At 47.9% G+C, this 15,424-nt stretch overlaps 1 protein-coding gene across 1 annotated transcript in view; it reads left to right on the forward strand.

The window, feature by feature from the left end:
- Positions 1–15,424, forward strand: part of Tiam1 (TIAM Rac1 associated GEF 1) — a 292,115-nt gene that overhangs the window by 229,956 nt on the left and 46,735 nt on the right. Inside the window, exons 14-15 of the mRNA XM_059276856.1 lie at positions 2,652–2,738; positions 7,600–7,824. Of these exons, the coding sequence (XP_059132839.1) occupies positions 2,652–2,738; positions 7,600–7,824 (312 nt within the window). The remainder of the gene's footprint in view (positions 1–2,651; positions 2,739–7,599; positions 7,825–15,424) is intronic.

The following is a 15,424-nucleotide window of genomic DNA, read 5'->3' on the forward strand; positions in this document are numbered from 1 at the left end:
CTTGCCTTGAAAAAAACCAAGACAAACAAAACAGAAAACGAGTAAACACCTGGGCATTCTTCTCTCCTTGCCAGCCTCTAGATGGTGCTCAGATTACATGCCGCTTAGACTAAGCTAGGTCCTAGGCGGTCTCTGGGTGGACGTGTGCACAGGTCAACACTGCAGTTCTCCCTTGTCTCAGTACCTCTGAGACTCTGTGTTAGCTGTATGTCATCCTTTTGGTGTGTGTCTGTACTTGAACGGCTATTTCATCCTGGACCTGGTTTGGGGTTCTCAATGTGGATTCCCTTTGGCCATGGGTGTCTGTATGAGGGATTTCCTGGCAGTTCATCAAATGAGCTAGTGATCTAGTTTCTTCACTCAGTCTTAATTACTTCCTTTACTAGGTCGCTAGGCCACTTATCACTCATCATGCCTTCCTGTTTTTACAAGGGCAGCCTCCTAATTGCTGGTTACCTTAGTTTGATATTGAACGATCTTCTGTCCGTTGGCGAGCATTTTGGCCTTCGTTAGAATCTGCTGAGATTAGAGCGTTCCTATCCCACATAGAACCTTTGTTAATTGGCTGTAAGATCACTGTGTTCTTCATTCAGCTTAAGCTCGTTGATGTAGGAGATGGTTACACAGACCCCACGGCCATACCTATGCTGCACAGAGGTGCTGGCATGAGCCTCGAGGCCCTGCCCTACACATTTGTCCTTTAGGATGCTGTGTGTGTGTTGGTAAGGTTGTGTCCTCCTTGTATGCAAGCCTTTGGAAAGGAAGCTGTGCCCACGGCCCCTTTGTTTGCGCTGTTCACAGTCAGAGATGATCCACCAGATTGAGAACTCTAGTATGCTTCTTGTGTTCAGATGTCTAAATTTTGTACCCAAGTGCCTGGTGCAGAATTTCTTAGTTGATTGTAGGGCTCCCCTGCCTCACTAACTCCTTATCAGTCATTCAAACACACACACACACACACACACACACACACACACACACACACGGAACAGAAGGAAATTCTTGACTGACCTCTGTCAACTGTGGTTCCAGAGCATCCTCTGCCTTGATCTTGTCTTCCAACTAAGCAGGCTCGTTCTCAGCACATGCCATTAGCATCTTAATTCCCCTCCCCCATAAACATGAAATTAAAACTGATAACAGAGTGAAGACTAGGAAGTTCTGTTCTGTGTCTGACAGAGTTATAGGAGAATTAGCAGTGGCAGGTGGCCTTTATTGCCCGAAGCTGGTCACCTGTTTCCTGGTACCATGAGCTAAACAGAAAACTTCATGTTCACTTTGACAGTACTGGAAAGTCTCAGTGGCTCTCTGGCATCCAGCCTTATAATAGGTTTTTTTCTTTCCTTTCTTTATTTTTCTTTATTTATTTTGCCTATTTTTTTTAAACAACTTTGTCTTCTGCTCCCAGCATTGGTTAACTGTTTAATAGTTTGATGATCACTAGTAGAGTCTGAAATCAGCTAACCAGATTCCAATATGAAATGGTATAGGTAAAGTGAGTTTTCAGAATGTGGTAGTAAATTAGAGCAGTGTCCAGTAACAGTGTGTATGGGTGAACACACACCCCACCCTGGGACAGTGTGTCCTACCACGTAGAATATGGGTGAGCATACACCCCACCCTGGGACAGTGTGTCCTACCACGTAGAATATGGGTGAACACACACCCCACCCTGGGACAGTGTGTTCTACCATGTAGAATATGGGTGAACACACACCCCACCCTGGGACAGTGTGCCCTACCATGTAGAATATGGGTGAACACACACCCCACCCTGGGACAGTGTGTCCTACCATGTAGAATATGGGTGAGCACACACCCCACCCTGGGACAGCGTGTCCTACCATGTAGAATATGGGTGAACACACACCCCACCCTGGGACAGTGTGTCCTACCATGTAGAATATGGGTGAGCACACACCCCACCCTGGGACAGTGTGTCCTACCATGTAGAATATGGGTGAACACACACCACACCCTGGGACAATGTGTCCTACCATGTAGAATATGGGTGAACACACCCCTACTCTGGGACAGTATGCCCTACCATGTAGAATATGGGTGAACACACACCACACCCTGGGACAATGTGTCCTACCATGTAGAATATGGGTGAACATACACCCACCGTGGGACAGTGTGCCCTATCATGTAGAATATAGGTGAACACACACCCCACCCTGGGACAGTGTGTCCTACCATGTAGAATATGGGTGAACACACATCCCATCTAGGACAGTGTCCTACCATGTTGAATGAGTGAGTTAAAAAGGTAAGGGACCCCATGAGGTAAGCCCGTCTGTCTGTCTGTCGTGTGCTATGTAAGGAAGGGGATGGGAAGGGCAAATCAATGCCCTTTGCCAGGAAACAGGTGAGATAAAATAATGCCCGTTTGTTTGCATTCACAGGCGAGTATGAAGTATGAAGATTAGTGGACTAAGTGGTATTTATTTTTATAAGTAGTTACTTTTAGAGTGATCTAAAAATACTTTTTTTCCCTGCTGTGTAAAACAAGCTGAACAACAGGAAAGACAAAAAATTCCAAAGTGTAACCCAAAACACAGACATACCTCTGTGCTCACAGCAGGTACTTCCTGTTGTTGGCTAAACACTCAGAGGTGTGATCCCGGTCTGTCTTCTGTCTTCTGTAGGGTTTTCCCTGTCTTCTGTGGACGAAGATGGTATTCGAAGGCTCTATGTGAACAGCGTCAAGGAAACCGGGTTAGCTTCCAAGAAAGGTAAGACTGTGGATGCCTTGGCTGCTTCTGCTTCTGTTATTTTTTTTTACTTTTTAGTTTTTGACACAGGGCCTTGATACTTAGCTAAGGCTGGCTTGGAACTCCTGGTGTGGCTCAGGCTGGTCCTGGACTCATAATCTCCCTGCATCAGCCTCTTCAGTGTTAGCATCTACAGACTTGCAACCCCCCACCTCTACCCCCCACCCCCACCCTGTGGCTCTTGTTTATCTCATAACCTTTTGGATTTTTCTCATTGGTTAATGAGAAAGACATTTTCAGAGGGCTTGTGTATAAAGAATATTTCTCCTTGAAAACAGTGCCAAGGAAGTGGGTTTTACTCCATGAATTCGGGTGTGCAAGAAATGTCACACTCCTAGGTTTGGGATGAGACTCTGAGCCTGTATCTATGGGACTACTGCAATATTTCCTCTAATTACCATGGTTCTTTATCTTCTGGGGAGCTCTGGGGCTTGGGGGAAGCAGAACTTTGGCCCTCACTGTCAGAGACATTGCCCAAGCCTGCAGCACCCCCAGAAGTGGCTGTTCCACTCGTCACTTCCTGGAGAGTCAGCAGAGGTTGGTTTGAGATCCAGCCTCCTCATCTCTATCATCTGCTCTCCCCAGCTGTGTTCTCAGGTTCCCTTGTCAACCTAGATTGCAGTGGACCCTCTATATCCATGGACTACGCGTCTCTGGGTTCTACCAACTACACATTGAAAATCTCTAGGGGAGGGAGGGGGTCAGTGGTTAAAAAAGTTACCAAATACTGAACATATACTCACCTTTGTTCCTGTCATTATTCCCTAAACAATATAATGTAGTTACCAGTTTCATAGCATTTATATTGCTTTAGGTATTACAGATAATTTACAGATGATTCAAATATGGCTGCATGCAAATTTGACTCCACTACATCTGCAGATGTTTTCGAGGGCCATCTTGGAATCCACCCACTAAATTAGGAATTTTGTTCTTGGTGTGGAATCTTGTGGGAAAATAATCCACGTTGGCCAGCACGTTGTGTGTCCGCTGTGCCTCAGAAACAGTTACCCAAATCTCATCTGCCAAGAACTCTTGACTGGAGCGCTGGGAACAAAGGTGAATGAATTTCCTGCCTCCATCCCTGTGGCAGTGGAGCACAGTACTGGGTGTTTCATAGCTTGTGAGTTCTGTGTGTGGATCATTTCATTTGTGCTGTAAGCCAGTCTGTGTGTGCAGACAGAGAAGGTGGGATGAGGGAGGGATCCTGAGGATCCTGTGCTAGCTGTCCACGGGGAGAACCTCCTGCCTGTTCCATCTGTACTTTCTAGACCACAGGCAGACTGGAGGCCAGAGTGTGCAGAGGCGCTGAGCTGCATCTCAGCTGAGAACCGAGACAGGTTCATCCCCTCCAGACCTGGGGCCTGATCGTTATCTCTTTCAGCAGGATGAGTGTGCTGCGGGCGTGGCCCGGGGGTGGGGGATCTTCTGGCTTTAGTCACATCCTGTCTTAGTTCTTTGAATCTGAGAACCCTGATGCTCCATGAAAACAAATGTCTCCCCAGCCTCCTCGCACCATAGAGCAGTGTTCTCAGCAGACGTAAGTCCGATGTGTCTTCTCCAGCCACAAATACCATCCTGACACTCCACACAGGGCAGGCAGCGTCAGGAGGAGGCGCATGGAGTGTTAGCTCTGGCAATGAATGAAAACATACATCCCACCACACCCCCTTCGGGGCTCACTGCAGGCCACACGGCCTATCCTATTTGTGTGTTCTGTACCAAATGTCCCCTCCCCCAGCTTCCCTCAACTCTTCCCAGTTTAGCTTGATGTTGTCGATCAGCCAGCCTTCGATACCTGTAATCTGTGAGATATTCTCTTTCCCAGAGTCAGTGACTCCAAGTCCTTTGACCACTCATTAGCATATAGACTAGAACTCGGACTGGCTTTTTGAACACAGCCTAAGTGCCTGCAGCCCTGTTAAAATGACCAGAATATGTTGTTGAGAGGAGAGGCCGGTAGAGCGATGGCCGCGGTGGATCTGAGCGCTGTTTGCGTGAACACACTCTGGTTTTCACCTTCATTTCTTTTCGTTGGCCACACTGGCCTTTTGGCTATTCTTGCCGTTGGGTCCCGTGTTCCCACCCACCCTCTTGCTCTTCACACACAGACTGCTCTTAATGTGGGCTCACACTGGCTGCCCTTGCAGAACGGACTTTCTGTACCGTGGTGTGTTCTTTGACCCCTCGTCTCCACTCATCTCGGCCCTGTTTGTTGTCATCTGGGATTTTCATGATGGCCTCACAGGACATAGCCTGGTTGAGAAGGACACACGCCATCCTGCTCCAGACAGCTTCGATACTTCATAGATACTTTTTTCATGGCCAATTCTTATTTCCAGGGTCAGTTGGGGGTAAATGGCAACTTGAAGAGCCAATGTCTATTGAATATCTTCAGAGATTACACGATTAGCTTCATTTCCTCTCCTCACCACATTTCCCTCCTACATATGAGACTGGGACTGGGGGTGACATGTCCGCTGTCACAGAGGCTGCCCATGCCACAGCCGTGACAGAAAGACCCCAGTGAGAGGTGTCACAGCACAGTACTGCTGACATGGCCTCTCCTCTTACCTCATTCTGAGAAGAACTCCTCCTGTGTTGTCTCCCTGGTGTTGCCATAACAAAGTACTGGAAGCTGGGTGGCTTACTGCAGCAGAAATTTCTGTGCCTGCAGTTCCGGAGAAGCCAGGCAAGGTTTCACTGGCCATGCTCACCCTGAACCTTTTGGAGAGAACCTTCTCTGGCCTCATCCAGTTTCTGTGGCTCCACATGTTTGTGGGCTTGTGGCTGTATCACCCCAGGCTCTACCTCCATCTTCACTGGCCCCTGCTCTTCCTTGTGATCTCTCTTCCGTGGGCCCAGTGAAGGTGTGTCAGTGGACACAGGACCCACCAGACCATGCAGAGTCTTATGGTTACAACCATAAAGATCCTCTTTGAAGGAAAAAGTGCACTCACAGGTTCTGTGAGTGCAAGGACACGGGGACAAAGTCTCCAGGGGTCAACACTCAACCTGCCATTATCTTACTCTGCCAATCACAGGAACCTGGAAGCTTCCTTCCGAAAATCTTCATAGATGCCTTCTGGCTTTCAGATCTTTTTATCCTAATATCCTGTAATATCTGACTTACAGGTCTTTGAGTTGTTTTAAGAAAAGACCAAATCCAGCCATGGCTCACACCTATAATCCTAGCACACGAGAGGCAGCGGAAGGATTGCTGTGAGCTCAGAGTCAGACTGAACTGCATAGTGAGTTCCAGAACATACACACTCATGCGTGCATGTGCGCGCACATACACACACATGAACGCGTGTACACACACACACACACACACACACACACACACACACATGCATGCCAAACATTAACACCTCTGGTTTTCGTATATTGGAATTCTATATTTTCTGTTTAACTATTACACTGCTCCATATTTTTACCTAAAAATGAATTGTTTAGGGCTAGAGATATAGCTCAGTGGTTAAAGTCACTGGCTGTTCTTCCAGAGGCCCTGAGTTCAATTCCCAGCAGCCATATGGCAGCTGATAACCTCTTTAACATCCATGGAATATGATGCTGTCTTGGTGTGCAGATGTACATGCCGACAAAACACACATAGAAATAAACAAATAAATCATAAATACAATGAATGGTTTACTCAACAGAATTTTACCTTGGACACAAAAGCATTCACATTTCATTTCCATCCCCTCCCCATGTGCTTTTCATTTTGTCTGTTTTATGCTCAGTAATGGGTTCTGTAAGTTTTGGAGATCTGAGTGAGGATAGCCAGGGTTAGCTCCAAATCTGGGAAGTGAGAACTCTCTAGAATGATCCTTCTCCAGAGTCAGAGCTGGGATCCATGGCTGCCTTGGGTGGGGCGGCTCCTCAATTCTGCAATTCTCCTGTCTCAGCCCTTCCTTCACCTCCCTTCTTAGGGAGACTCCCTTCCCTCGCCACCACCACCGCCGCCTCCTCCTCAAGCAGCTGCAGTGGTATATAAAGATTTGAGCTGCCCCTTCCTTAGGCACGCCTCTGGTCTCCCCAGGTTGGGCCTGTTCTTGACTGTCCCTTTGGGTGGCCCTTCCCCAGGTGTGCCCTGCAAAGGTTTCAGAAACTTCTGAGGACCCGGCAAAATGAAATGAAGATGTGCTTCCCAGGTCCTCGTGTCATTCAAAGGCAGAGGGAGTGGTGATGACAGCTGCATTTGGTTCCGTAGACTGTCCTCTCTGTATGAATTTGGGAAGAAAAAAATCTTCTTATAGTGGTAGGCAGAAGAAACTTCTGCATTTTAGTTTCCTAGAAATGATAATAGATACAAGTGTGTACAAAACACTGTTGCCAACATTTCCAGAAACCGGCATGTTGGGGAGTTAACCAGACTCAGCATTTGAAAAAGAAGATTGGCAGATGCTTAGAACACATTGAAGAAGTAATGAGTGGGTTCAGGCCAGCAGTTCTCAACCTGTGGGTCGTGACCCCCCACAGGGGGTCACCTAAGACCATTGGAAAACATAGATACTTACATTACAGTTCATAACAGTAGCAAAATTACAGTTATGAAGTAGCAACGGAAATAATTTTATGGTTGAGGGTCCCCACACCATGAGGAACTGTGTTAAAGGGTCACAGCATTAGGAAGGTTGAGAACCACTGGTCTAGCGCTTTCTCAAACCCATGTGAGTTCTGCATCCTGCTCCCAGCAGGCCTGGGGCTGTGAGACTCATTCCAGGAGAGCTTGGCATGCCCCTTCCATCAGAACTTCTAAGTAGTTGTGCTCTGATTTGTGTGACATTAAAACTTTTCCACCTTGCCTTGGCAGGCCTGAAGGCGGGGGATGAGGTTCTTGAGATCAATAATCGTGCAGCCGGCACCCTGAATTCATCTATGCTCAAAGATTTCCTCTCACAGCCCTCCCTGGGCCTCCTGGTGAGGACCTACCCTGAGCTGGAGGGAGGAGTGGAGCTTCTGGAGAACCCACCGCACCGAGTGGACGGCCCTGTGGACCTTGGCGAGAGCCCCCTCGCTTTCCTCACCAGCAACCCAGGTAGGCTGTGCCCAGGGCTGTGCCTCGTCAGCCTGTGCCCTGGGACACGCTCCACACTCTGTGCACCTCGGGCCTTGGGAGGTGTCAGCGAGTGAGTGAAGCTCACGGCTGCCCTGTGCTTCCTGTTGACATTTTAAAGGGGAAGGTGTTTTTGTGTGTCTTTTGCTCGTTGTCATCTTGGAGAGGGGTGAGTGATGGGAGGCCACCATTTCATGGTCGTGGATAAAGGCATGGGATCTCAGGAGCCCCGGAGAGGCATAGTCCTCCTGTAGCCTTCTCTGTCTCCAACCCCAAAGTCTGCCCAGCCCTGCCCCTCTTTCCCCATGAGAGGGGGCTTTGTGAGGCATCTTCTCCAGCACGTGCTTGTTGGGTGCGACTCACGTGAACATGAATCGGGTCAGCGGAAACCCTGCCGTACCCCGCTCCATCTGCTACTCTTACCTCCCTTCTTTCCTGCTCCCTCTGGTGCCCATGGACACATCCTGATAGAAGCAGCTTGGGTGACCCCTGCCTTGGAAGCCTTCCTGGGACCCCCACAGAGTTAGTGCCCACCCACCACCCCCAGCTCCATGGCCTGCAAAATGTATCTCTTTGGGCTCCGGCCCTATTGCCCTATGAGGGTTACTTGTTTGTTTGCTTTTGAAGTTTTAGTCTGACAGGCTTTCACTTTGTAGCCCAGACTGCCTTGGAACTCCCTGAATAGCCTCGGTTGGCCTTGAACCCAAGATTTCCCTGCCTCAGCTTTCCGAGTGCTGGCATTACAGGAGAACACCTCCATGCCTGGCTCATTCGATACTTTTTACTTGCCTGTCTCTTTCTCTCTTGTTTGTTTTCTTGGAATGGGTGTGTTTTCTTCCTCTGTGCCGTCCTTCCCTTTGGACATGGCTTCCCACACAGGCGACCCTTTCCTATTGAACTTGACACTCACTGAATGAACATAGGAACTGGGTGGACTACTGTAGCTCAGTTTTTATGAACTGGTGCTAGGGTTTGGGTTGACTGACTAGGCTTAATTTCAGAAGTATTTTCTCTTCCGCTTGTGTTTTCAGGGGGAGGAAAAAGCTTGAGGCAGGGTGCGCGTGCGTGCGTGTGTGTGTGTGTGTGTGTGTGTGTGTGTGTGTGTGTGTGTGTGATGCTTTTCTAGTTCCATATCTGTGTTGTTAGGCACTTGTGTATCGCTGCTTGCCATTCTTGTCAAATTACCATCTGCAGCTTGGCTGCTTCAGCGAGAAGCCCGTGATCGATCATTCATTCATAGTTTTGTTTCGTGGCTCTTGGAAGAATTTGACAAGTTGAAGCTTCAAAAAATTGATCGTACTTAGTTACTATTGCCTTCCTTGGATGGCTGTGTCGTAGTGGTAGTCGCTCTTAAAAAGCTGCTTCGGGGAGCCCAGAATGCCAAGAAAAGGGGGATCGGGACCATGGAGACTCTTCTCTCCGATGGCCACAAGGTGGCATTTGTGATCCTACAAAGAACCCACAGAGGCTGTCCTGCAGGGTGACAGAGTGAAACACACTGGGTGGGATGGGCTTGTTGCAGGATTCTGTGATCATGTACATGCAGCTGGAGTGTGGCCGTGTTTGGATTAATTTCCTATCAGGGTCATTCCTATCCTTCATAGATACAGATTCAGAATTTGCATATTATAATCCACAAACTGAAACCTGATCACCCCACCCGATTCTGAACAACTCTGATCTGTCTGGGCACATCTTGTTTTTGGTTCGTTCCCCACTGCAATGGCAGATGAAGCGGTTGTGATGGGGAGTTACGGTCCACCAAGCCAGAAATGGTTACTCTCCGGCCCCCTAGAGACAATGCCCCTGTGTAAAATGGACTCTTGCTTACAAATTGCTTCCTTATTTACTGATACTGTTTCTTACTGAAAAGACCCTTCAAATATACACAAATTATTTCCCTGAGTGTTTTTAAGTAATTGTTTTTGAAACCAGGTCTAGCTCTATAGCTCAGATCAGCCTAGAATCACTATAGGTTTCCAAGTTGGCCCCCAAATTGGAATCCTGCTGCCTCAGCCTCTTGAATACCGAGATGACAATAAACTAGGCAAAATAGTTTTTAATGTGTCCTTGTCTGTATGTTCCTGTTTTAGAAGGATCTGGGTGTATTCCGTGTATGTGGTAGTTGTCCTGTCTTTGATACAGCGGAGTCTGTGAAGCCCGGGCTTTCCTGTCACCTCCCATAGACCAGGCACCTGCGGAGTCCCTGTGCCAAAACCACTCAACGTAGTCTTATCTAGAACAGCAAGACTTCAACCCTGGAGTCTTCTGTGGGAGATTTATTCTTTCCTTTGTTTTTTTTTTTCCCTAACCAAATGGCTGTGACTTGGAGCTCATGGTCCCCTCCTGGGTCTCTGCCTTCTGGGTCTCTGCCTTCTGGGTGCTTCCACTTCCTGTTCCTCATTTAACAGCAGAAGATGAAAGGGGAGAGCAAGGAAACAGGATGGGTAGCCAGCGAGCCTGCCCCATAGCCAGGCAGAGATAACACGGACTCAGCAGATGGCCGGCCGGCAGTTAGCACAGAGCCGCTGGACAATGGGTAGCCTCCACTCCAGCCTTGATCTAAATTTAGAAGTAACTAAAAATAGTAGCCATCCCAGTGGCAAGTTTGGGGTGTAGTGCTAGAGCGTCTTTAAGATGGTCATACTGAGTATGTAGTGACCTGGACAGAGACCCAGGTGGGAAGTGGGAACATCTCAGGGACTTTGAGGCCCACGTGAGCTCTGGTACTGTCGGCCCAGCGTGCAGGCTTGACCAGACCTTCCCCTGAGAGCCGGGATTGAAGGTATTGATTCTCTTTCAAGCTTTGGTTATTTCTGAACCTCTTTCTCACATAGAGGCTTGTATGTAGAAACATCATAGACTGGTGGTTAAAAATAGGCCCTGAACCAGGTTCCTCGGGACTGCATTCATTTCGATGTGAGCCCGTGGTCCTGTGAGTCCTGATGCGCCATTCTGTGTCCTGTGACCTCATTATAAAATGGAGACAAGAGCACACTGTCATCCTACTAGGTCAATGAAATGTTTAGACGAACAGTAAGGATTAAGAAACAGGTTACATCCTAAGACAGTGTCTGTCACGGAGGACATGGGGGTTGTCTGACCATTAACAGTCAGTTGTCCCTCCCCACTGTCTGCTCCTCCTCTTCTGCCTGCAACGGGCAGCATGTTGGACACTCGGGCTTATGAATTTCACTGTGCTTACCGTCTCCAGGTGGAGAGAAGGAACTCTGTAGTACCGAACGCTGAGGTCCCTGGACCCCTTTCCCAGCTCTGGAGTAACTCCGACTCTTGTTGTGTGTTTATTTTGGTGGTTGTTTTAGATGGCATTTTAGACTCCTTGACTGATTTCCACATGTACCTAGGGTTGGAACTTAGACCAGCAGCCCTTCCTGTTTGTAGACTTTGTCCTGGGAAAATGGTAATGAGGAAGCTCTGGTGATGTGCAGACTTTGTTGATGCTATTTTGGGGTCTACTTCATTGAGATTTTGATGTTGGAAATCTGTTAAGTGGCTGTGCATTTTCTTTTACTCCTTGATAAAAGAAGGGAGCGTACTGTGACATTGCCTTCAAAGCCAAGGTCTGGAAAAGGACGTCTCCTCCATGTTTTAAGACCCAGTTCTAATCCATGGCCATTTGCAGTCCGTAAGTTCTGCCTGGAGTCTTACTGGCCCTGTTTTCGTCTTATTTCCTAAGCATTTGTTTACACACACACCAGGAAGCTAGCAGGACCAAAAAAAAGGCAGTTCCCTCAGTGACCATTATCCTGGGAGCATCCTTATTGTAAAGGCGAAGCTGGTGTGAGAACTTGGAAACTGTTTGCATGGAGTTTCCTAGAAGCCTTTGCTGAGTTCTTATGGGATTTGCTTTGAATACTGATCTTAACATTGGGGACCAGGTCATTCTTTGGTGTGAAGGGCTGTTCTATGCATTCCTACAACCTGCTCACTCCCAAACAAAAATGCCCCTCAGAAATTGCTGCTGTCTGCCAGGTGTCTTAGAAGCTACACACCTACCTCAATCAGCTACGCATCTCAGTGAGCATCAGTGTAGGAAGGCAGATACAGATCTGAATATTTTTAGAAGCTTCCTAAAACACGTGTCCATCATGTTTTAACATGCTTGTCTGGCATGTCCCTCTACTGCCATTCCTACTAAGGGGAGAGAGGGAAACTTATTTTGAATGTTGGCTTCACTTTTTTCTTATTAAGAAAAAATTTTCATTCATTTTACACACCAATCAAAGATCCCTCTCTTCCCACCCCCCCAGCCTCCCCCCAAACCCTCCCCCCCCCTCCAAGAAGGCAAGGTGGCTTCTTAATGAGTAGAATTACTGTGGTATAAAATATAAATTATGAAATTCACCCATGAAACAAAGTTACTTCTCCTAGCAATTAGCAAAAACTCAACTTTTATGCAAATTCTAAGATTTGTCATTCCAAGGCCGGGCGGTGGTGGCGCACGCCTTTAATCCCAGCACTCAGGAGGCAGAGCCAGGCGGATCTCTGAGTTCGAGGCCAGCCTGGTCTACAGAGTGAGTTCCAGGAAAGGCGCAAAGCTACACAGAGAAACCCTGTCTCGAAACACACACACACACACACACACACACACACACACACACACACACACACACAAAGAATTGTCATTCCAGTGGCATCTGTGGTATCTTTTCAGAAGTCTCAAGTGTGTGTTTAGAGCCATGTACGGTTGATATAAACCTGTCATTCCGGCAGGATGGGTGACAGGCAGGATTGCTGAGAGGGAGAAGTAATCTTGAGTAATGTAGCAAGTACTAGACCAGCCAGGACTACATTAGCAAGACCCTCTTACACACACACACACACATACACACACACACACACACACACACACACACACACACACACACACACACGAAAATTCTGCTTGTCTCTCTTAAGTTCTGTTATTAGCTGTCCTTCCTTCCAGTGCAGTGCAGTGCTGTGCCGTGCAGTGCCGTGCCTCCCCGATGCAATGCCCCGTCCCTAGACTTCTACTTGGCTGACTGAAATGACGCAGGTGCCTTGTGTTGTCTCAGCGAGGAGTCCGCACTTTTGTAGTAAAAAACCCTGGGCTCTCTGGAGGGGCTATGCTGCATCTTATTTGAAAAGTGAAACGTATTCTTGCATTTTGAGCTAGAGAGAGCCGAGCCTGGTGGCTGACAGCCGGCCAGTGACACATTAGAGATGTTCAGATCAGGCTCAGATTGGAGACTCGCAGACCCTTTGATCGGCCTCCAGCACATCTGTCTGCTGCTGAGAGGAAGCTGTGGGCTGCAGCGAGCGCAGATGCACCTCCTGCAGGAAGTCGATTCCCTGGCATCTGGTTCACAGGAAAGGCCCCTGTGTTGCCATGCACGGCTAAGGCACCTCGGCTCAGAGGAGGGATTGTTTGCACCAGGCAGGGACGGCGCTGGATCTGCCTGGCCAGTAAGTGTTTTCTGTGCAGAGCAGAAATGGAAGGCTCTGTTTTGTTCTGGGGGGCTCAGCACTCAGGAACAGGGAGGGGTGACACAAAAGAGCAAGTGAACAGCTTTGTCGTCCTGAAAACAAATCTGGTCCAGTCTTGCGGATTCTCCAAAGCCTCGCAGATACCCGGCCACACACACATGGTCCCTGTTTGTTTGTCGATAAGGTTCGCAGCCATGTGTGCCTTGTAAACTGTTGGCATGCCTTGCTTTCTGTCACTTAGCACATGGCCTGCTTCTGTGGGTCCTGCTGGGGTGTGGGGGAATCCAAATGCCTTGTCTCGATTTCCAGCGAGATTTGATTGATGACATCCATCAGAGCCAGTGTGTGAATGGGGTGGGTGGGTGTTACTTTGCAGACTGGTGGGTGGAGTGGGCTTTGGTTTTATGTTTTTAAAAACGATTAGTGTAGGGGCTGGAGAGATGGTTCAGTGGATAAGAACACTTGTTGCTCTTGTAGAAGACCTGGTTTCCATTCCCAGCACCTACATGGTAGCTCACAACTGTCTGTAACTCCAGTTCTAGGAGATCTGTTACCGTCTTCTGGCCTCTTTGGGCACCAGGGATGCACATAGAGCACCCACATACATGCAGGAAAACACTGACACACATAAAATTAAATAGAAATAAAAATAATTTAAAAAACCACTAAGGTACATTTTATTTTACTTTCTCAACCAGCCGACAATTAAGCCAAAATTGACAATTTTATGACTTTTCCACAGTATTTTTTATTACTTTTCTCTTTTATGTACTCATGTACATGTGCACTTTGTACATATTTATTGTGGCATACATGTGGGAGTTAGTGGACCATGTGCGGGAGGGCAGTTCTCTCCTACCTTGTGTGTCCCTCAAATTGAACTCAGGTCTGTAGGCTTGGTGGCCAGGTGCCTTTCCCTGCTGGGCTGTCTCTCCAGCCCATATTTATTTCTTTTTGATACAGGGTCTTGCTCTACTCCAAGGTGTCCTACAGCTTACTACATAGACCATGTCAGCTTCAAACTTGTCATCCTCCTGCCTCAGCCTTCCGAGTGCTGGAATACATGCGTGTACCACTCAGCCTCACTCCCAGTGTATTTAGCTGCCTCCAGTTTGCTGCAGTTTTGCTCTGTAGTGGCTTTGGTTTCTAGTTTTCTTGGCTGCTGATGCTGATGCCATGTATTACGGGGCGAACATGAGATTCTTTTAATGGTGTAGCTAGGACATAATTGGAAAGGAAAATGGAACCACAGCCTAACAGTTGAGTCCCAGATGGATGCCTTTAGGGTTTTCCGGTCTCTTCTTGCCCTCCCCACCAATTTGTCAATCACGTTTGCCCCTCATTTGAATTCCAGTATTAGTCATAACTTTTAAAAGTTCATTCCTAGGGGCTGGTAAGGCGGCTCAGTGCTCAAAGAAGTTGCCACCAAGCCTGACAACCTGACTGTGATTCTTAGGACTCACGTGGTGAAAGGAGAGAGCCAGTGCCTGAAAGTTTTATACACACACGCACACACACACACACACACACACACACACACATACATACACACACACACACACACAGAGTAAAATAAGTTTAGTGCTTGAACTAGACAATTTGTTTAACTTGAACACATTGCTTGTGCATCTCATTAGATGAGGATTTTTTTCCTTTATGTTTAATTGCCGCGAGGCCTTGAAGAAAGGCACATGAATGTGGTATGAAAGCGCTAAATTGTGAGTTAAACTTTTGTGGCTGGGTTTGCATTGTGTCAGTCTTAGCGGTATGGGGGACGAATGACTTGAAGAGGTTTTTCAACCAGGAGGACTTGATCGTGATATGGAAGTAATTTACAAGCCAAAGAGATGCTCTCACCTGTTCACAACAGTGGGTTTTATGTGTAGTAGCTTTTGAGATGGCCAGAAGGTTCTGTCCTGAGGGTGCTCTTGGCTTCCTCACTCTCTCATGGGACCCTCCCTGTGCCTGCCTGGCCATGTGCTCAGGGCTGGGACTGAACTGTGCCTTGCCCTGGCGGTTTCTGAGCCCTATCTTGAGTTCTTTCCCTGATGGCTAACAGAGCAGCCTGCGAGGGTGGATGCTGTTTCCTGGTAAGTGAGGGATGAGAATGCCC

Source organism: Peromyscus eremicus, chromosome 12 (genome assembly GCF_949786415.1).
Source record: "Peromyscus eremicus chromosome 12, PerEre_H2_v1, whole genome shotgun sequence".
Lineage (NCBI taxonomy): Eukaryota > Metazoa > Chordata > Mammalia > Rodentia > Cricetidae > Peromyscus > Peromyscus eremicus.